Source organism: Drosophila mojavensis, unplaced genomic scaffold (genome assembly GCF_018153725.1).
Source record: "Drosophila mojavensis isolate 15081-1352.22 unplaced genomic scaffold, ASM1815372v1 contig_231, whole genome shotgun sequence".
NCBI classification, from domain to species: Eukaryota; Metazoa; Arthropoda; class Insecta; order Diptera; family Drosophilidae; genus Drosophila; species Drosophila mojavensis.
This window is the reverse complement of record NW_025318772.1, coordinates 1,334,665-1,357,021: the sequence shown is the minus strand read 5'-3', so window position 1 is coordinate 1,357,021 and position 22,357 is coordinate 1,334,665. Positions and strand designations below refer to the sequence as shown.

General features: G+C 39.8%; 3 protein-coding genes, 2 long non-coding RNA genes and 3 other non-coding genes across 13 annotated transcripts in view; 7 read left to right on the top strand and 1 right to left on the bottom strand.

The window, feature by feature from the left end:
* The first annotated feature begins 481 nt into the window (after positions 1-481).
* Positions 482-2,382, top strand: LOC6574582 (luciferin 4-monooxygenase). The gene is made up of 3 exons (XM_002000585.3): positions 482-668; positions 719-1,230; positions 1,291-2,382. Exons 1-3 carry the CDS (start codon positions 525-527, stop codon positions 2,243-2,245), a joined length of 1,611 nt encoding a protein of 536 aa, XP_002000621.1. The 5' UTR covers positions 482-524; the 3' UTR covers positions 2,246-2,382.
* A 477-nt stretch (positions 2,383-2,859) lies between these two features.
* On the top strand, positions 2,860-5,409 carry LOC6574581 (4-coumarate--CoA ligase 3). Its single transcript, XM_002000584.4, has 4 exons — positions 2,860-3,111; positions 3,183-3,577; positions 4,155-4,271; positions 4,348-5,409. Exons 1-4 carry the CDS (start codon positions 2,959-2,961, stop codon positions 5,312-5,314), a joined length of 1,632 nt encoding a protein of 543 aa, XP_002000620.2. The 5' UTR covers positions 2,860-2,958; the 3' UTR covers positions 5,315-5,409.
* A 990-nt stretch (positions 5,410-6,399) lies between these two features.
* On the top strand, positions 6,400-8,398 carry LOC116804858. The gene is made up of 2 exons (XR_004364877.2): positions 6,400-8,005; positions 8,062-8,398. It is a non-coding gene; the product is annotated as an uncharacterized LOC116804858 (long non-coding RNA).
* Positions 8,399-10,954: 2,556 nt separating this feature from the next.
* Positions 10,955-22,326, top strand: LOC116804857. Of its 4 annotated transcripts, none has more exons than XR_006356848.1 (3): positions 10,955-11,258; positions 14,961-15,046; positions 22,021-22,326. It is a non-coding gene; the product is annotated as an uncharacterized LOC116804857 (long non-coding RNA). The 4 variants fall into 4 exon arrangements; XR_006356849.1 differs by lacking the exons at positions 10,955-11,258; positions 22,021-22,326 and adding exons at positions 14,473-14,587; positions 15,367-15,575; XR_004364876.2 differs by lacking the exon at positions 10,955-11,258 and adding an exon at positions 14,480-14,587.
* On the top strand, positions 12,480-12,552 carry Trnav-cac. Its single transcript has one exon. It is a non-coding gene; the product is annotated as a tRNA-Val (tRNA).
* Trnav-cac lies at positions 13,275-13,347 on the top strand. Its single transcript has one exon. It is a non-coding gene; the product is annotated as a tRNA-Val (tRNA).
* Positions 13,593-13,665, top strand: Trnaa-agc. Its single transcript has one exon. It is a non-coding gene; the product is annotated as a tRNA-Ala (tRNA).
* The window catches only part of LOC6574576 (uncharacterized protein DDB_G0271670), a 58,395-nt gene continuing 52,718 nt past the window's right edge, over positions 16,681-22,357 (bottom strand). The window contains exons 4-5 of one of the 3 annotated variants that reach the window (XM_002000583.4): positions 19,226-20,559; positions 16,681-17,026 (exon numbers count right to left, since the gene is read on the bottom strand). In XM_002000583.4, the coding sequence (XP_002000619.2) occupies positions 16,963-17,026; positions 19,226-20,559 (1,398 nt within the window). In that variant the 3' untranslated portion in view covers positions 16,681-16,962. Of the gene's footprint in view, positions 17,027-17,733; positions 18,847-19,225; positions 20,560-22,357 lie in introns of those variants that run through there. The other 2 variants (XM_044007934.1, XM_032733532.2) reach the window with 2 other exon arrangements.

The following is a 22,357-nucleotide window of genomic DNA, read 5'->3' as shown; positions in this document are numbered from 1 at the left end:
GAGACGGACAGGGCTATATCAACTCAGCTCGTCACGCTGATCAAGAATTTATATACTTTATGGGGTCTGCGATGATTCATTCTGCCCGTTACATACTTTTTCACAAAACCATTATACCCTCATTTCCAATTTTCAATGGGTTCAGGGTATAAAAAAAAAACAACAGTGATAGGATATATGAAGTTTTTGATGTTTTTTATGGTATTCATTTACAAGCAGAGATAGTTACAGTTAGCAACCATCCGTTTAGATCTGGCAACCCGAACAGACAATAGGGAAGTCACCAAGCCTACGCCAACAAATACCAATTACATTCGGGGTCTGAGTAAATATGAGCGCTAGAAGTATTAACACTATATGTTCAGATTTTTGTGGTGACTTTCCTAAGCTATGCTCATTTATTAATCTAATGGCAAATAAGATTAGGCTGCGTTATCTTTCCTTAAGACAACCCCCAGCTCTATAAAAAGCAGCCCGAACCTTTTCGTATCACCAGTCATTAATACTAAGTTTTTGAAGTCGGCATGTTATTCAAACCAGAGATCACTTACGATGCGGAACATAAAGTATGGGGTGCAGAAAATGCACGTGATTATTTTGCACCCGATTTATCAATTGGAGAGATTATCTTTCATGAAATGCGACGCCATCCACAGCTCATAGCTCAAGTAAGGCAATAGTGATATACATTCTTGCAAATATTTTAATGTTCGTGCAGATCTCGGAATCGGAAAACACGGTGTTAACACGGGAGGAACTCCATTTGAACTCGATGCGTGTGGCCAGCTATCTGAGATCCTTAGGATTATTGCAGTCGGATGTTGTCGGAATCATCGCGCGGAATACCACACATATTTTTGCCGTGACCTACGGATGCTTCTTCAATGGAATTCCCTTTCACGCGGTCAACATGATCTTCGATGAGGCGGCAATCAAACACCTCTTCAATATAACAAAGCCACGACTTATATTTTGCGATGGAGATGAATACGAAAAAGTGAAAGCAGCAACAGAAAACTTGAAGGTGAAGATCGTTACAATGCGTAACCATCCCATTGGATCGATTAAAATTGATGAAGTATTGGCCACTCCAATAGAGGAAAACTTTAAGCCTTCCCGACTTGAGCAGGGAAATAATCAAACCCTTGCCATTCTGTGCTCATCCGGAACTACGCGTATTCCCAAGGCTGTGACTATATCGAACAGTCGAAAAATCCTTTCCGCAGCTTTGTAAGTAAAAATAGCATTTGAAATAAAATCAATTTAATTATGCATACTAATCCATCTTAGAGATCTAACCACTTCGGACGTTCAGTATGCGCACAGTACTTTGGACTGGTTCTCTGGTTTTTTGACAACGGTTACTTCTGGTGTCTTCAGTACCAAACGCATTATAAGTGATATTCCATTCGATCCTGTTCGTTTCCTCAGAATAGTTGAACAGCATAAGGTGACGTGGTGTATGCATTCACCTCTTCACTTGGCATTGACCGGAAACAGCCCCGAATTAGAGAAAACCGACATGTCAAGCATACGAACATTTCTTTATGGAGGTGCTCGGTGTTCCTTGGAAGCTCAACAGAAGATAAGGAGTCGATTGCACCAAGATGGCATGAACCTTGCATATGGCCTAACAGAGATAGGTGCAGTGACAATTAACTTCCATTTTGATCAGAAGCCCAACTCATGCGGCCGTCCTGTCGATGGTAAAAAGATAAAGATAATCGCTGAGAACGGCGATCATTTGGGACCGAACGAAGTGGGAGAGGTATGCGTGAGAAGCGGTCAGTATTGGGCTGGATATTATGGAAATCCGGAGGAAACTCAGAATGTCCTTGATTCGGAGCAATGGTTTTACACGGGTGACTTGGGCTATATGGATGATGATGGTTTTCTCTATATAGTAGATAGGAAAAAGGAAATGCTGAAGTACCAGAGCTACAAATATTTTCCGAATGAAATCGAAGACGTTATCTCCCAAATGCCAGATGTGGTTGATGTATGCGTCTTTGGCATTTGGGATCCCATGGGTAGCGACAAGGCTGCCGCTGCTGTGGTGAAGAAGGTAGGATCACAATTACAAGCTCAGGATATTGTGGACTACGTGCGGAAGAACATACCAGTAATGAACAAGCATTTGCATGGAGGTGCTATAATAGTGGATGATTTAAAGCGAAGTCCCAATGGCAAAACAAATCGCAAGGCCACTAAGGAATATTTTCTTAAACTAATGGAATCCAACTGATTTACAAACACACAAATGTTGAACACTTATTAGCCTATCTACTTAGTAATAAAATCGCTTTTCATAAAGAAATTCAAACACAATTGTTAGCCCACAGGTGGCGCTGCAGCAATTACAATAAATAGAATTTCAATGCATTTTATGCCTATTTACACTGCTTTATGACTGCTTAATTGCACTGCTTATTTAACGAGTGAAATGTGTAACGAACTGTTGCTGCTTCTACTTGTATGAACTGCTTAGCTAGAGTCCACAAATGTGGAACATAATCATAACACAAATATTTATGTATAGATTAAACGATATATGAAAAATTCCAAACACTGCGCGCTGATATTTTGTAGATTGCCCTTAGATGGTGTGGCTATGTAATATTGAAAGCTCGAGCAATATCTGGCCGAAGGTATTTTGTATTCTGTAAAGGCGAACATATCATGAAATAAGCGTCCCTTGCTATCAGCTGGACAGCTTTCTGGGCTTATCGCCAACATTGGTTGTATCTGAAGCTTTTTGTTGTTTTCGGGCGGTTCGTCTGATAGGTGACGTTTGTTAACCGTTTGATAGGATAGCGGTTAGCTGATAACCAACTGACAAGCTGGTCTAGTCAAAGACCACTCCAGGTGCTTGTCGGCAGTAGCTGAACGACTTGCGCGACGCTTGGACACTCTGCTCGACGCATCCACATTAAATCCACGTCTCTTATCAGTTAGCTAATGAAAAACATGGAGGGCGGCCCCAGCACACAGTTCGATAAATATACAAAAGTTTGGAGTGGACCAAGGCCGGCGCATTTCTTTGACGCCGATTGCTCCATTGGCAAAATACTGTTTGCCTTCATGCGCAACCATCCAGCAAGCCTGTGCCAGGTGAACTTCAAAGCAGATCAGTTCTCTCTTTTAGAGGGAATACTAAAATACTGTTTGCGCTTTTTATACAGATCTGCGACACGGAGGGCACAGCGCTGACAAATGGCGAGGCCATCAGCTTTGCCATACGCATCGCCCAGCAGCTGAAGGCGATGAATCTGCGTCAGGATGATGTTGTCGGCATTGCCGCCACCAACACCACATATCTGATGCCAGTGGTGCTCGGCTGCCTGCTCAACGGCACGCCCTTTCATGCCGTCAGCCCCTGGCACGATGAGCCCACCTTCAAGCACTTGTTCTGCATCACCCGGCCACGGATCATCTTCTGCGATGGCACTGTCTACGACAGACTGAGCGCCATAGCCAAAATGCTCAAGGCGCCCGTTTACACGCTCAAGGATCATCGCCTCCAACTGCCGCGCATTGAGGACCTGCTAGAGCCGACCAAACAGGAACTCCACTATATGTAAGTAAACAATACAGATCATGAAGGCAAATGTTTTCAGTATTTATACTTAAACAAAAAAAAAATATATATATATATATATATATATATACATATGTATGTATATATTAACAAAATGCTAGAATTGAAATCAATTAATTAAAAACAAGTGAGTAGGTAAAATATATTTACTTCTGCTTATAATTGTGCTCAGAAAATTGTTGGAGGTGAAATATATAGTTTAATTAAACTGTTACTAGTTTGGTACAACCATATATTAAATTAATTATAATATTGTAAAATTTTTTTTATTTTATTTATTATTATTTTTTTTTTTAAATACTAAATAATTTAATATAGTTCTTTATATTTATATATTTATTTATATAAATATATTTATTTTTATTTTATATTTTTATTTATATTTATAAAAAAAATGTAGTAAAAGTTAATTTTACAAAACACTAAATAATTTATTATATTTATTTATATGTATGTATATATTTATTTATTTGCTTTCTTGTTTAAGTAAACACTTTTACTTTTAGTGTCCACATTTTTTTCTAACTTCTGCATTTCTCTCTTCTGTTGCTCTTAGACCGGAGCCCCTGTTGCTGGGCGGGGATCAGACAGTGGCCATACTCTGCACCTCTGGCACGACGGGCTTGCCGAAGGCGGTTTGCATATCGAACTCCGCTTGCCTCTTCGACTTTGGGTAGGATGGGCAGAGTGAAGCTCGACTGAGAAACATCACATTAATAATGTAAATTAATCGATTCACTACTCCATAGTTTCGTCACCGGCCAAGACGTGCTGCTGTCCTTCAGCACCATCGACTGGGCACCGGGCTTGTTCAACATGCTCTACAGCTGCTGCCACGGCGCGACGCGCGTCATCACTGACCATGCCTATACGCCGGAGTACCTGCTGCAGCTGATCGAGAAGTATAAGGTGACGCTGCTGACTCTGGCGCCACAGCAGGTCGCCTCGCTGCTCAAGGCTCCCACGCTCAGCCAGCAGAGGTTGGCCAGCGTGCGCTTCATCAGCATTGGGGGCGGCAGTTGCTATGTGGCCAATCTGCTGAAGCTTCAGGAATATCTGCTGAATGGCCAGATCTCGTATGGCTACGCGCTAACCGAATGCGGGGGTGTTGCGGCAAACATGGGCGTGGCCAAGCCCTCATCCGTGGGCAGAATAGTGCCGGGAGTCAAGGTGAAGATTCTGGACGATGCCGGCCGCAGTTTGGGCCACGGCGAAACAGGCGAGATCCTGGTGCACAATGGCAAGGTCTGGAATGGCTACTACGGCAATCCGAACGAGTCGAAGCGCATACAGGACTACCAGGGCTGGTTCCACACCGGCGACATGGGCTACTTTGACAACGAGAACTTCTTGTACATCGTCGAGCGCAAGCGCGACATGCTGCGCTTCCATGGCGCCCAATACTGTCCCTACGAGCTGGAGCAGGTGATCGCCGAGCTGCCGGATGTGATCGAGGCGTGCGTCTTTGGCCTCTGGAACGAGGTCGACGGCGACCCAGCCGCAGCGGCGGTGGTCAAAGTACCTGGCAGTCGGCTCACCGAAATGGATATTGTGGAGTATGTGGCCAAACGCCTGGTGGTCAATCACAAGCAGCTTCACTGTGGCGTCTTCTTTCTCAGCGAGCTGCCCAAGACGGGCAGCGGCAAGGTGCTCCGACAGCAGGCCAGAGATCAGGCACTGGGCAAGCATTGGACCGACTTTCGCAATGGACATTAATTGCTATTGTATATGTATTTGTGTACATGTGGTTTATTGTGGCTTTAGGCCTTAGCATTTAGGCATTCTATTTATTAAATGACTCATACATTCCAGTATTCAATCAAAACAGTTGTAGTCGGCTGGCCTAACTGTCAGCCAGAAGTCTGGCTAAGTAAAGGCAAGCTGAAGCAAAGATACCCTTATATTTCTTTTGTAAGAGTTCAGTTTTCACTAGAGCAACCTCAATATAAAATTCATCAAATGTATATACTCTAGCATGAGTATAAAGTTTATTAAATGCATAGTACAGAATATACACTCTAACCTGAGTATAACGCTGATGAAATTCATATATCATATATACTTTAACATATATACCTTAACGCCATATACTTTGCAGAGTAAAATCAATTGCTGAATCGCGGCGGAAGCACTAACTGGCCGAAAGTTGTTTTAGATAGTCGTTAGTATTCGTCTTCAATTTTTTATTTTTTTTTACGGACTATGCATTTATTTTTTCCATTATCACGTGCTTATCTCGAATTGATTAGCCAACAATTGCGATATGCTGGCACCTAAATATTAAAGAGGAACCTGCTTTAATATAGAACGGTCCGTATTTGCAGTAGTCAGCCAGTTGTTTAGATATCAGTCTAAACAGTTGAGAGCTCTCCACTTACTTCTGTGAGAATTTTAATGGTTTTAGCTGTAGAGTCGCCAGCTTGGAGCACCATAAATAATATATAGAAAAGCCTGAGCTTTTTATTGTATAATTATAAAAAAGTGTTTTTCAGCAGCCAAAATATTCTAGGACCACAAGTAGTGCTGTAGCTACTACTTTATATTGAGGGATTTATAATAAAGATTGGATTGAATTTGTATAATCAGTCTCTAAAGAAAGCCTTATCAGTTATTCCTCTTTACATAGTGAATCACATTATGAAATAATGATCATTATATTAATGCGTAACCCAAATATCTTTATCGATCACTTATATCTCAGCCTATAGCTAACACAGACACTCCTACACAGCTAGCTGTTAGTTAATTCTCTCGTCGCCTTCGCTCAAATGAAATTGATCAACCGATCAGAAATCTGTCAACCCTCTGTGTGACATCTAAATTCATAGTGGCATAGATTAGCCCCATTTTCAGTTCAACAACCCTTTAACCTTTCCATTTCTGTTGAGGGTTAGTCCCCCAAACGCAAACTGATCGCATGTAGCATTTGATTGACAGCTAAGCCAAGTTGCACTTTGTACGTGATCTTGTCAGCATTGCAATTGGATACATTGCCCCCTCCTCGTCGCCGCATGAATCACGATCGCCGCTTGGGTGCAAACCCTAAAAATAAACTCAATGTTTGGATACGCCCAACAAGAGCAGCCGCAGCAGCAGCAGAAGCAGAAGCAGAAGCAGAAGCAGAAAAAACAATTAAACGGGCACTTAGACACTGAGAAATTAATTTCATTTGGGATCGCAGAGGATCATTGATAATGATCGGGAGCTCTTAGGTTGATTGACAGTTGCGAGTTATTGTTTTCAATGTCAAGTTCAAGTTCATGAAACACAATCTTTTTGGGGGGCATTTAGATGCATTTGTCATTGATCATGCCAGCGATCATGTCGCTTTCCTGTTGCTGCTCTTGCCGTTGATGATCGTGGTATTTGCCTCGGCCGCTGTCTGTTCAGGCGTATCAAATATGCAGGAAGTGCAAGCCATAACCAATTGCATTAGTCTCGGCACCGGGCACCGGGCACCAGGCATGGGGCAACATATCAAAGCTGCCTGGCGCCTTGGCCAGCTTTGGCTAACTTGGCAAAACCTGACTGATCTTATTCACAGGGAAATAGAGAGAGAGAGCGAGCGAGATAGAGAGAGAGGGGGCTGTAGCACCTCTAATTGTCATGCAAATACCAATTATCATTTGTCAGTAATGCCACTTAGAATAATGTGTCTATGTATAATTAAATGCCAGCGACTGATTCTTTGATCGATCATTACCAACCAGCTACAATCTACAATCTACAATCTACAATCCACAATCTACGATCTACGATCTGCAATTTACGATCAGCGATCGTCGCGATATAGATCAGAACTCATGAACTAAGCTCTCGCTGATTAATTCATTAGCAACTGTCGACCAGTTTGTCAGTTACACGCATTTGACAACAGGCCTTACTATATGAACTTGCCGTTGATCGTGCTTATAACGAATTGTCATTATATAAAGAATTGTCAAGGCAGAAAATCTTTGTTTTTATGCCTGTCGTCTATGCTACATGAAGTATTGCTTAATTAGCTCTACGATTTGCATATGTCAAAGCAAAGAACTCACCCAATGGTCAGCATATTGCCTCTCTAACAGCTCTACATGGCATAGTAAAGCCATAATTAATGTGGATTCTAATTAATTTTCTGTATGCAGATTCGAATGGAATATACCCTAGGAATATGCATATGTATGTATTCACATATATAAATATTTTATTAAAATTCCCAAAGACTTGACTGTCACTCACAAATTTTAACCCTAAACAAAATTATACAGATAATAATGGCATATTTTTATAAAAAACTTGTTACTCATTTAAGAACTTGTCTGGGATCCACAGCATTTCAAGCGCCTCTTCTTATTGGATTCTATGTGTATAACTATATAGATTGGCCGAAACGCGCTCGTGCATTCGAAAATCGTTTATACGGTAAGCAATAGAGTTAACTCCATAACGAAATCAACAAATCCAACCAATTGTGCTAGGCAAAGCTTCCGGAGAAATCAACGACGAATTTCAAGGAAGATAAGGTCCAAAGGAGTTATAGAAACCCCAATTTGATTCTTGCTAGGCGAAATAATTATCGTGATGATGAGAGCCTGGACGTTTATGAATGCGCAAAGCCAAATTCACGCAGTCAAATGCAAGTCTACGATTCTAACTGCTCTTTTCAATTGACTTTGATTTGGGGAATATTTTAAGCAAATTTAAGCTACACGTACAACAATTATTAATAAAACAATTGCATCCTGAGAAAACAAGCTCCTGGCGAGAGCTTCAGGTAAAGAAGGAAGCAAATGGTTACATATTAACCGTTCTCTATCTACAAGATGTTTTACTTGCTAAAAAAAAGAAAATGGGGATATTATAGAAGAATTTAGGTATATTTCTTGGTAAAAACAAAAAAAAAGTGGGGATAATATAGAATTTAGGAATATTTCTGTCATATGTGAGTCATATAGTCTAGTTTTTTGCTTCTATAGTGGGTTAACACTGTGTTTAAATGCAAACTGTATAGTAACTCTCGATTTCCAATCGTCAATTATCAAATATATCTAATAAACTTAACTCTTTATATGAGGAGGGTATACACATAGGTAAAATACCATATAGCTGGACAGAAAATGAACAAAACCAACATACTCTCCTCGCTTCAGGAATAGTATTAATCATGGCTCACGAAAAGTCGCTAGCTAAATAAAAGTATTTAATTCGAATTCGCAACTTAAATGAATTTACAGATTATCTTTCAAAATACTTTACAAATATTTAAATAAATTTGCTTACAACCCAGATCCACTTCTGCATCGCATACACCATGCAGTATACCCCTCTGTCGCATACCCTGTTTTCGAGTTTGACACTTTGCCAGCTACAAGGGAGAATGTTGAGAGCCCACAATTTATGGCGCTTAAATTGCAGTCATGCGCATGAGCTAACAAGCTCAACGTCTGAGCCGTTTGAGGAACCTACCCAAACCGAGGCGTATTAAATACCCAATCCCCTTTCCATAAATAACCCCCCTCTCGCTGCAGAAGCTAATGCGATTGCGGCTTTGGGGCGGATGTTTGGTGTCAAAACACGCAGCGCATTTTCCGTGGAATTTCAGAGCGGATCCTTGCACCTCATCAACGGCTCCAGCCTCCATCTTGGACGCTGTGTCCCCACACCGTCCGCTTCATCGAGCTGCTTAATTTATGTTAGCGACGTGTTCGCTCAGTGAAAACAAACGGATCGATCGCAAAATGGGAACGATGCATCGATCGCCGCTTGGGCTATAAAAATAGTGGCCCAATGTTTTGTTGTTGTTGTTGTTGTTGTTGTTGTTGTTGTTGTTGTTGTTGTTGTCGTCGTTGTTGCTGTTGTTGCTTTTATCAATTTGTGTTCATTTCTAAGCACGAATCAAGCAGCATAGATCATAAAATTCTTTGCCCCCGGCCCATGGTCAATGTAAGGAAACAACAACAACTTGGAAATTTACATAATTACCGCTGGCGGTGCTTTTCATGAGAGCCGCCCAAACGTGTCAAAATGAAAAGTGTTGCATGATTAGCGCGTAAATAACACGGCCAGGGCATAAATCTCAACGTCGAGTGGTCGGACTCCCCAGCCAAGGAGCTGGCTTTGGGTAAGATAATCAAATAAATGTACCGATTAATAAAGATGAAGATGCTAGCCGAGCTCCGCAGCGTCAGGCAAAAGAGAGATGGAGAGAGAGGCAGGAAGAAAGAAAACAACCGTGAATGAATGACTATGGGGTACCCATTACCCTTTAGCTATTATTATTTTTACTGCTTCTTCGTACTCATTCTTCTCTTCTTTTATGCCATATTTCTAATTAATTTTTCGTCTTTTATATGTAAATGATGTATATATAAACTCGTATATCAATTTTGGAGTCGACGATCAGCTTTTAATCGAATATTATCAAACCTGTTATCAAAAGAGATGTTATAATTTAATAATAATATAATAATAATGTCATGAATAAAGGCAAATAAACCAGGTAAAACACTTCGTGCTATTTACACCAAAATATCTCTTCACATTATATATCTAGGCACTCGCCAGATATACCCCATTGATAAAGCTTTAATGGGCATATGCAAAACAGAGAGTGAGAGAGAAAGAGAGAGAGAACCTAACAACAATATCAATGTGGCTGCTGATGTGGCCAACTGGCTGATTAGCCAACCAGCCAACCAGGCAGCCAGCTGTTTTGGTTCGCCTGGCGCCTGCAGCAACAGGAGTCCGCCTGGGCGCAGCCCCGCCTCCTCCTTGGCCTGCCCCCCCATTGTGGGAGGTGTGAAATGTGTGACGAGGCGTAGGGAAGGGGGCGGCCAACACATTGCCAAGTTGTAGTCGCCAACGGGCTAACATGACACATGGCTGTAGCTGCAGCTGTAGCTGCTGCATAACTTGGTCAGTAATAAGCCAGAGCCAACAAGTGATACGGCCTGTGCCCGTTGGCCCAAGATGAAAACCGGCCAAGTTGTTCGCTCATATCGCAGATGCTGCGATAGACAGCAATTCCTTAACACGTCCCGAGGACCGCAGGCCGGCAAAAAATATGAAATGAAAAGAAACAACAAAAAACTGTTAGCATTAAGATGAACAGACGCCAAATACCCTTGCAGATAGGCCTTTTGACAGAGAGTATTATATTTAAATATTAAAAAAAAAGATTTTAAATTATGAGCTTTCAGCTTTTCGATATTTGATATAATAGTCAAAGATATTACTGTTAACTTATGAATATCATGAATAATATTGCTGACATTTCCGTCATGTTGGTTTAATTAAAATCTATTTAATTGAATTTAACTCCATTCTCAACACTTTTCATAACATTTTACCACACTTCTCACAGTTGCTGTCAAAATAGTAACACAAGTGGAATATAAATTTGCAATGCCCACGATTTTCTCCCTCTCTAATAACGAGACCTGTATAGACGGGGAAATATTTCAGAAATGATATTACTGTAAACTTAAAGCGTAGTAAGCTTTGTATATATATTCAGTTTTATATGTTAAAAATATTAATAATTCGTTGTTTTAGCAAAAAATCCTTTTAGAATATCTTTGAAAAAATATTTAGATATTTTGAGATTTTAATTATTACATTGAATCGAATAAATCAAAAATTTAAACACTGAGAGCCTTCTTTTATAAATATGACGGTAAGTAAAACTAATTACCTTAAAAATATAATATATGAAAGGTAATTTATTAATATCAATACTAATATAGAATAAGACAAACAATATAGAAGAATATCAAAAATCTCAGAAATCTTCAAGCTTAAAATCTACAGATTAGAATGTGTTACATACATCGTCAGCGATGTCTCATGCCCTTTGTGAGGGTATTCAAAAACTTGTTAAGAGCAAAATGTTGTTAGCGTAGTTGCAATCACTTTTGGCCTGTTATAAAGTACCATTTTTTAGCGGGTTTCATATTACCGTTGCGTTGCGGTCAAGGTCTTTACATGTGTCGCTTTCATTGAGAGACATAACCGATTCTTCATATATGCCTTTGCATATACATATACATATATGAATACATATAGAAGGCACATTGTATTGCTTACCAGTTCAGTTGTTATTTGCGTCCCTTTCCACAGATAAATTAGTTTTCCATGTTCAGTTGTCACTTGTATCGCCTGGCTTGTGGCTAATCAGTTGGCCAACTGCAATTTGCAAGCATTTTAGGCCCTAACTAATTGCCAATTTCTTACGTTTTACCATGCCCTTGCGGCCACACACTGAGAGAGCGCGCCTCTGATAGGGCATTTCCTTCTTTGGCCACGTAAGTGGCTTATTGCCCTTGAATTTGCGCGTTTGTCCGCACGACGGCTGACGACAAATGCGCTTAGCATTGCAGAGAAATAACTTTATTTCATTATTTAATCACATTAAACTCGCACACTTATGCGAACAAAGGTACAGAGCACAATCGACTTGCTGACAAAGTTTTGGTCTAAGTGTAAGAGAGCAAGAGTTCGCAACCAACACATCAATTTAAGCCAAAATCTGAAATACACCTGTTGCGCACGCACAATGAGAATCACGCACATTCACACACACAAGTTCATAGACCCTGAAATAAATTTATCAATATATGTATATGTATGAAAGACCTAAATCTAATAGACTTTGCTGCCTGCCTGTCTCGTTTGGCCTGGTCTGGACCAGGCAAACACTTTTACTCCGCTGCTTATCGCAGTGCCCATAAATAAAGCTCACGTCTATTAGCGTTGTCATTAATTTTCCTATTTGGAAAATATGTAAATTAAACGCTGATTAATTGCTGGCAGGAAAAGTGAATCGGTTTCCCTGTAATAGACGACGCGTCGGGGCGGCTAGTTACGAACAGAGTTTCATGCCGCTCGATCCTCAAGTGTTTCCGTAGTGTAGCGGTTATCACGTGTGCTTCACACGCACAAGGTCCCCGGTTCGAACCCGGGCGGGAACAAGTCTTTTGTTTCTCTTTTCATTTTTCCACAATTATTATTTGCACGCAATTTTATTGCTATATTTAGTTGCTTACATGTGTAACTTTTCCCTTTTTTGTTTTTTATCAAGTTCATGCGTGTAGAGGCCAGTTTACACGCAAGCAACACATGTAGTAAATGCATGTAAATACACACACGCCTGCACCTTAAGGTAGTTTTATTTAGTTTTAATGAGCCTCGTTTTACGATCATTTAGGTGTGTGTGTGCGTGTATGTTGTGTTATATTTATAAACATACAACCCTCGGCACACACGCACCGATTTCAACTGTTGCTGTTTAACGAGCCGCCAATGTCAGCCCCTGCATGACTTCCAGTCCTGACACTTTTATGGTTTTCATTTATTGACCCCAGCGCCTTTTATTGAGCAGCGCACTCAACGCATGCCACCCATAGCGGAAGCGGAATGTTCTATTGAATAGCTATAGACTTGAAGCAAGAACTCTCTCAAGCTTAATGGGCTATATTGACAGATTCTTCGTTCTAATTAACATTTTCAGGTTCTATAGATATAGCTATATATAAAAGTGTGCAGTGCTTTTCCGAATCATTTAACAGACTTTGTTGTTTTAACGACTTTGTTTATTTTGCTGTTCTCGCTTGAAAATTAATGAAGTCTGCTTTGCCTTTGCTTTTCATTTGATGTGAAAGTTCAACACGGTTTGGCTGCTTCATCTATGCAAGTTTCCGTAGTGTAGTGGTTATCACGTGTGCTTCACACGCACAAGGTCCCCGGTTCGAACCCGGGCGGGAACATTCTTTTTATTATTTTTTTATTTTATAGTATAGTATACAATGTAGTTGCTATTATCTCCCAACATTGCTGCTTATGTTGCAATATTTATTTTACCAATAAGTTAAAACACTTAGAATTAAAGCTTAAAGCTTTCACGTGAAAAGCTTTTTTGTTTTCTCAAGGGCTGTCTACTGCTTTTATTTTTAACCGGTTTTGTATAGTGCAGAGGCCCTTAAATAGAATCAAAACTACAACGCATTCAACAGGGGATGTAGCTCAGATGGTAGAGCGCTCGCTTAGCATGTGAGAGGTACGGGGATCGATGCCCCGCATCTCCAAGTGGTTTTTTTGTTTCTTGATTTTTTAAAAATTTTTTTTTCTCTTTTAATATTTGACTACGTCTGATTGACAAGCTATTTAAGAGAATTATTTTGTGGAAATATTATGCTGGCTGCATCTTAGCTCTTACTAAATGATTCTAAATGTCAATTTTCACACGCATCCGACATGTTATGCAATCGGGTTACAGCATTAGATTTTACTAGTTTTCCGGCTGTGCACCCATTGCGCCTGCTGCCAGAACGGGAAAAGCGAGCCAAGCCGGGACAGAGCTCGGCGACGCTAATCCAATTAAGCTTATTCATCATATTCACGCAAACGCAGGCCATGAACTAGAAAGGCAACCCGCAAATAAAATAAAGAGAGAGGGAGGCAGAGGAGTTATATGAATATCATGAATAATAATGCTGACATTTCCGTCATGTTGGTTTAATTAAAATCTGTTTAATTGAATTTAACTCCATTCTCAACACTTTTCATAACATTTTACCACACTTCTCACAGTAACTGTCAAAATATTAACACAAGTGGAATATAAATTTGCAATGCCTACGATTTTCTCCCTCTCTAATATCAAGACCTGTATAGACGGAGAAATATTTCAGAAATGGGGAAACCGAAAGCTATTCATTTCATTCATTGAATATCGCTGCCCATTTTGGCTAATTTAACAGAGTTAGTTACATATCCAAAGCAGCGATATTATCGTTGTTAATTGAATTTATTGAATTCACGTAAATATTTTTAGCCCGTCATTAACCGGTTGGCTATATTGGCTATCTAATCTCTTCATTAGATTCGCCTGCTAATATTAGCATTGGCATTGATATTGGCATTCAATAATTGCAGTTGAGGTGGGCAGGTGGGAAGCCAGCTGTTCTGTTCCACTGCCGCTGCTGCTGCTGGGGCGAGTCTCACCTGGTATGGTGTATTTTCTATACGTCACGTAGACAGCGCAACACCCATGAAAAGACTAGAAATCAGAAACTGTATACTCGACTGGCCATAAATTTGTGAAAAGCTACAAAAGCAAATAAACAGTTGATTGCAGAAATTTGCAGCTGAGATAAACCGACGTAGAGCTGAAAGTACAATACCCTAATTTAATATAAAGACTTTTAAGATAAGATTCAAGCTTATGTTGGTCAATTTTGGTCAGGATGACAATCAATATTTTACATTAAAATGCTGGCATACGCCCATAGCTCGATTCTGATTAAATTCTGATCTGATTCTGATCGCTTCTAAAACCCCTCACATTCTAATAGCAATTTATTGGTTCTCTATTTTTCAGAGGTAAAATTAAAGCCGAAGAGTCCCAATCTTAGAGAATGACCTTCACTTGCATCGGTTGCTTGCCCAAAAAGCATTTTACTTCAGGTACGATCTACATAAATATACACGTTTACATTATCTAATCAGAAAACATACATACATACATATGTACATACAAGTTACACGCGACCCATCACAATACGGATTAAAAGCCGTTACAAAATAGCCGACGAAAAGCGTTACAAAACGTAAAAGCGTGTCTTATATGTACAGCAAATGGTAGATAAAAGTAGACGAAAAGGTTGTTTAGCGATAGTCCAATTAGAAACGGGTAGGCCGGTGCGATCAGCTGACGCGATTGCAAAAGTGAAAGGTAAACAAAAACAAAAACCCCAGCTGATAGATTCTTTTTTGAATTTCTACAGACTTCTAATCAGCCGACAGCATTTATCAGCGCATTGCGCATTGAATGGGAGCAAAGAAACAACATAGAAAAAATAGAGAGAGAGAAGAGAGAGAGACAGCGAGAGAGAGAGAGAGTTGCGGAACGGAAGGCAGAGCAAGCGCCTTCGCCGTGTCATTGTGATCTTCAGGTTTCCCTGATAAGCAGATAATAAAAAAATATTCCTATTTTTTTTTTTGCTTTCTTTTTCTTTTTTTTGGCAAATTTTGCGCGTGCCGAGTGACGTCGACTGCGACGTTGACTGCTACGTCATCAACCAAAGTGCTTTGCGATTTATGCTTTATGCTGACTTTTGTGCTTTTTTGCCGCTGCAAAGCTGGAGATGGGGTAAAAATTAACCGATGAATGGCTGCGAGCACGAAAATTAGTTGAAAAATATATACCTATAATATATATCAGTAATATATTTTAAAATAATTGTAAAAACATTTATTAATAATATAATATTCAAATAACAAATATTTAAATTTAGTAATTACAATGTTAAGCTATAGTTTGCTACTTTATTTACCATACCATTCAATTTATAAATCATTATTGGCCTAACTGACATACATAACTTAGATATGTTAATATATCATAAGAATAGCATTGATCTGCTCTCATCTCTAGCAAACACTTTTCTTCTCTGTTTGTTGCCAAGTGCCGGAGAGCTTTTGTGCTTTGGCTGCTGCGTTTGCCCATATTCTGCCTCAGGTTTCGTCTATTCATGCGAAATTTTGAGCAGAGTTAAGTGAATGAATGTGGGAACTTGAGCGATCGACGACAGCAACAGCAGCAGCAGCAGCAGCAGCAGAAACGGCAAAAACAGCAACAACAATTCAAGGCCTACGTGACTGGTCTCACATATGTATATAGCTGGGGTTTGTGGGTGCAGAGTCTCCTCGCTTCGCATGTATTTTCACAACGGGGCAGTCTGTATAAAATTGATACTATAAATGTTTGTCGCAATTTGAGCGCAAATTGTAATTATTCTCACTGTTACTCAATTAGAGCTGAGCGCACACCGCACACCACATGATCGCGGCTATTGTCACACGTGCTAGCTTGCCTGTCTGTTACGACAACGGAGAGGTCTTTGACTGTCGGGTAAAGAGATAGCTAAATATACGAAGATAATAAAAGACGCTCTCTCTCTCTCTTTCTCTCTCTCTCTCTCTCTCTCTCTCTCTTTCTCTCTCTCTCTCTCTCTCTGTAGCATTTGACTTCATTTACCATTTTCTCCAACAGATTTTTAGCAAATGAAGGGGTTCGCATGGAAAATAAACACCATTAATATTTGTAGAATGTTTTCAGCATAGTATAATTTATTTCATGAAATTTCAATATCTTTGTGTATCCATAGTCTTCAGTCTTAAAATAAATATATAAAATGTACTTAAGTTAAACAAAAATCATGCTCTATCTAATAACTATAATTAAGATCTATGTATGCGTATATACAGTTTGAAAACGTAACTTATGGCTACATTAGATCAGGAACTATAGCACGTGCATATCGGTGGGTGCGTCTAGGTAGTCGATAGGTAGTTCTATTGGTATTTTATTATCCGGAGACTCAGAGGGCGGCACTGCGCTCCACACAGAGCATTACCAGCAACTGCAACAGCAACAATTGGAGGCTGGAAAGTGTATAGAATATGGAATTTAATAATATTTTCGGTTAGATCAAAGATTAAAAGGTAACAGGGGAAGAGCAACGAGGGGCATAAAAATGAATCGCATGCCAAATATCAAATAATTTTATGAAATTTTGTAGTTTGCATTTCATTTTACAATATTCTTTTGTTATGTTTTGTTTCGTGCAAAATGTCAAATGATTATTTTTTCTAAATTAAATTTTTAATTACCATGCAAGAAAAAATTAAACAAAAAATGAGACAACCCATCGAGAAATAAAAAGCTCAAATTTGTCTAACTACCTTTCTTTTAGCTACATCACGCTTACCATTAAAATATTATTTTCATTTTGTTTTATATTTATTTTCATTCCACTCAATTGCAAACACATGTTTTTGTTTTTTTAATTTTTTATAATCTTAATTTTATATTTTTTTTATGTGTTTTTCGTCGTACGTTTAAATATTACTACAATAATTTGTTAGTCTACATTTTTTGGGCTTAGTTTAAAATTTATAAATTAATGTTTAATATGTTTATAATGTAAAATATAATAAATTAATAACCTAAAAATGTATATTAAAATTATATGAAATTTATATCAAATAATTTCACGCAAATAAATAAAAATAATTACAGGTTAGTTCTAGTATTTAATTCAAATACAATTTTTGATTTGTGAGTTTTTGCTTTAAGATTATTCATTCTATTTTTTTTTTTTTTTTTTTTTTTTAATAGTTTTATCGTTTTTTTCGTTGGCTTTATTGTTTCGTTTATGGCTTTTAGGATTTTCATGATTTTCGTTTTGCCGCACTTAAGATTGGTTCACATAGCTTAGACTACGTACTGAGAGGCAGCGAGGTTCGACAATACCACAATTAAATTGAATATATAAATATATGTATTTATATATAAGTGGGGATATTTATAATAATCGTCTGACTGACTAATCGCAATCGTAAATCTATTTACAAAACAATTTTCGCATGCGAACTATTCGAATTGTCACATTTTGCACATATGTACTTATAGACTCTTGCTGTTGCTTCTATATTTATAATATTGATTTGCTGTATAAGGAAAACATGTTTTATAACTTTTGCAAGCTTTGCATTGTTTCAGATTTTGTTTTTTGCCTTTTTCTTCAATTTTGAGTGGTCGTATTTTTGAGTATTATTTATGTTATTTGTTTAAAAGTTTAAGAGCAGAGACTCAAGTATTTCGAATAGCCTGTAAATAGCTAAAGTAAATTGTATATTTGGCTAGTTGAGTTATTTGATCGATAAATAAAATAGTTGTTAATAAAGTATAATATGAGCGTGCAATTTGATATATATATGTATATAAATATTTTCGCTTTATATGGATCGGTGCCAATAGAAAAACACTTAAGCAAAAAATACTCGAGACTCCGTTTTGTAGTAATACATCATTTAATTTGATATTCTTATTCGTGATCGATTGCAGACGCGCATCAAGCTATTATTTTTATCGATAATTATCGACATCTGGGCGCTGCATCAAAAATACTTTTTGGGACCACAGTCGTTGGATAAACATCATATACATATCAGGTGTATGTATATCTTCGATGCGGTGTTTTGCTTTGTGGTTGTGTGGTGTGTTGTGCAGTGTATTGCATTTCTCGGTGTGTATGTACGTACGTGTATGTGTGTGTGTTGTGTGGTGTGTGTGGGTGTATGAAAACTTGCAAATTACAATATCGCATACTCAAGCCAAACTTTTTACAAGATCTTGCTCGATTTCTTAGTCATATAGTGGGATTACTTAATATTTTCATTTTGCAATTCCATTTTAATGCCTTTAAAAAAAAAATAATTAAAAAACAAATAAAACAAATATTCAGTTAGACAATTTGACACATTTTGTACGTTTTCAAAATACCAAAAAAAATATATATATATATTTATAAATACCAATTATTGAAATTCATTTAAAGACGAAGTATTAATTTTGAAAAAAAAAAAGAAATAAAAAACAACAACCAAAAATAAAAATTTCGCAACAGTACAAAATGTGAGAAATGTAAATAGATAAAAGTTAATGCCAATTAGATAATAAAAGTATGCCAGAAACAAATTCAATATTGAAATATAATTTGGAAAATTGTAAAATTTGGAAAAATGATTTGTATTAGTTTTGTTTTTGTGTTTTTTTTTTTTTTTTTTAGGCAAACTCACAAATCAAGCTGATCGTAGTAGACCGAGTCGTCCACAGCGGAGCCGCGCGCCTGGCCCTCCAGCGTGGCATTCTCGTAGCTGCTTTCCGGCTCCTCCTGCGAGTCCAGCTCCGGCAGGTCGTCGTCCTCCTCCTCCGCATCGTCTTCGCTCTGTGGCTCCTCAACGCTGGCGTGGGACATGCGCACATTGCGCTCGACCCGATCGCTCGTCTCGCTGAGCGCCAGAGCAGGCAGCGATGAGCTGCTCTCCCAGCTGTTGCTGTAGCCCGGCGTTGCCAGGCTGCTGGCCACTGTGGTGCTCGTCGTCGTTGTCGTTCTCACAGTCGTGCTGCTCGGGTCGAGCAGGCGCTGCAGCTTTCTCGTACTATTGCGTTTGCTGGCATTGCCTGGCCGCTGCCTTTTGGGTGCGTTGGGGCGCTGCTTGGGCGCTTTTCGCTTGCCAGACGCGCCGCCTGGCCTTGGCCTTTGCATGACGCCCTTGGCGACGACACCAGACGCTGACGCTGCGGCGGCTTTGCGTTTGGCTGCAGGGCTGCCGGACTTCTTGCCACATTTGGGCGGCGGCGCACCTGTTCTGGCTGCCTCGTCGCGCAGGTCCTTGCACAGCTGGGCCTTGGGACCGCGCTGGAGTGTGCCACGCCTCTGACAGTTGTGCGTTTGCTCCTGCTCGTGCGGCCGGCACTTGCGCAGCTTTTTCTTCCTCTTGTGCTGGGTTATGTTACTGCTAAGATTACTGCTATTGCTACTGCTACTGCTACTGCTACTGCTACTGCTACTGTTAATGTTATTGTTATTGTTACTGGTAATGCTACTGCTAATATGGCCGCTGTCGCTTTGACTACCGTTACTAATACTAATCAGGCTGCTGGCGCTGTACGCAGGCACAGGAACGTTACTGCTACTACTACTACTAATGCTATTGCTACTACTACTGCTGCTGCTGCTTCTGCTGCTGCTGCTGCTTCTGCTGTTGCTGCTGCTGCTGCTGCTGCATTTGGGTCGCGGCTTAAAGTGCAGCGCATCGATGAGCTCAATCAGCGGCTTGCCGGTATCACAGAGTTGGCGCACGCCATGCTTGACGCGATTGGCACCAAAGTTCTTGGCTATCAGCTGCTCGACCCGCTGCTGCGGCACCGTCTCGGTGATCGCATTCGTGTAGGTGGACAGCTTGCCCAATGTCCTGGTCGCCGGAATTTGTGTGCGACGCGGCGCACCTTGGCCAGTCAGCGCCAAATAGAACACTCGTCTCGCATTCGAGTTGTATGTGGAGGAGTATGTGTTGTAGTTGTGCAGCTCCATGTTCTCATTGAACACACAGTTGTCGTCGAATTCTTTCTGTAACAGTTGAGAACTAGAATTAAATTATTTGGCTAGAAAACGGGCGTCATATAAATATGTTTAAAACTAGCTTGATAACTTAAAATTTTATTAGAAATAAGGCAAAAGTACGAGAACTCTTAAGTAGAGAAAAATGTTAATAAAAATGTTACCATGTTAGTTAACAGCACTTTACTTACGCATGTGTATCTGCTTGTTAAGTTAACAGAATCAACATACATAGGGAAACTAACTGTGCTAACTCGGACTGATAACATTTCTTTAAAGATATGTAAATGTTATGCTCACAGCATTTGCTGGTATGTTATAGTAGAAACTATATTATTTAACAGCGCGAACAACAGAGACTGCTATAGCTTAACATCTGTAACGCTAACAGCTGCTGTTAAGCGAAAAGAATGCTTTACAGATTATTCTTCGAGCTCTACTTAGGCATTTTGATGGACAATTAATGTGAATGGCATCCATGCTGTTATGCATAATACATACAATTGCCATCGCATAGAGGCTAATAACAAATCGAATGGCTGCGTTGATGCCTGCTCATATGCATAACAAACGACTGGGCCAAGCTCGAGCGGGAAAACCCAAGCATATTTGAGTAGAGAACCAAATGCCTGGGGATGGCTGGCGGCCTTGTTGAAGGCTCCTGTCGGTGGCCGCTTTTGTATCTGGCTCGAATGGGTATCTGTTAGATAAATGTGCTCATTATCACAGGATGTGCTCGCTATCGGCGTTGGCGATCGATAGACGCCGGCACCCTGACGATAGCACTGGCCCTGACCCCGAACCTGACCCAGACCATAAAGTTGCCTACTTTATGAAAGCCACATGACAGCCGCACAAAAGGACAACAAAACAAGTCGCAGACTTCAATTATTTTCGTTTAGGTAGAAATGTAAAGCAGCTACAAAGGATTGAGAGAGAGAGAGAGAGAGAGAGAGAGAGAGCTGCCAACTTCGAACTGAGAAATGGGAACTAAGAAGTGGGAACTGAGAAATGGGAACTGAGAACTGGGCTGTGTCTGCATCTGTGGCCTTTAGATGCGCCGCCTGGGCGCTTTAGATCAAATTCAATTAACAACATTGAATTAATTCGCTTGTCAGGCAATTAAAATTGTTTCGAGACTCAACTTCCATGTGGAAATGTCGACGATTAAATTTAGAAATTAATCAGCCCAAATGTCGCGCCGACTGCCGGCTACACCAATTTGATATGAAATGAGCCGTCCACCAACTAGAGGGCCTCACTAGCCAGATTGAGGATTGGGGAGGGCGTCTGCGAAATATGGCTGAAATGTTGACGCCATTCTTCTAGGGAAGAGGCCGCAGCCTAGAATAATTTTCCGACACACATATGACAACAGAATGTGGCAATCGGCGCGTGTGTCTCGCTCGTGGCGTCTTTAATGTATTTTCTCCTTATTTTTTATTTGTTATTTCCCTCGTCTAATTTTAGCCTTAAATTAAGTGAAAATTGCAGTCGGAGCGAAAGGAAATGAAGTCGTACGCCACAGAGATAGCTGTAAATGCGAGCCTATCAAAGCCATTAGCTGAGCACTTGCCGCCTTATCAAAGCTGGCGCCAGGTGGAAAGGGTCAAGGGTCAGCGCTTAGACGCACGCCTACAACAAGATTAGAGCAACAAATAGCAAATGATGGACTAGCAGATGCTCTATTAACAGGCCAGCAAACCTCGAATAATATACGAAAAACAAGAGTTATAACATTTTGAAAATAGAAAATCTAATGGATATAAGTTTTTACCGGTTTTGTTTTGTTTCCAAATCATAATAT

Bases quoted from the DNA above. Each gene is read 5' to 3' on its own strand.
- LOC6574581 (XM_002000584.4), top strand. From the start codon at position 2,959: ATGAAAAACATGGAGGGCGGCCCCAGCACACAGTTCGATAAATATACA. The intron at 3,112-3,182 runs GTGAACTTCAAA...CTTTTTATACAG, and splicing joins ATCCAGCAAGCCTGTGCCAG to ATCTGCGACACGGAGGGCAC. The intron at 4,272-4,347 runs GTAGGATGGGCA...ACTACTCCATAG, and splicing joins GCTTGCCTCTTCGACTTTGG to TTTCGTCACCGGCCAAGACG.
- LOC6574582 (XM_002000585.3), top strand. From the start codon at position 525: ATGTTATTCAAACCAGAGATCACTTACGATGCGGAACATAAAGTATGG. The intron at 669-718 runs GTAAGGCAATAG...ATGTTCGTGCAG, and splicing joins ATCCACAGCTCATAGCTCAA to ATCTCGGAATCGGAAAACAC. The intron at 1,231-1,290 runs GTAAGTAAAAAT...AATCCATCTTAG, and splicing joins AAAATCCTTTCCGCAGCTTT to AGATCTAACCACTTCGGACG.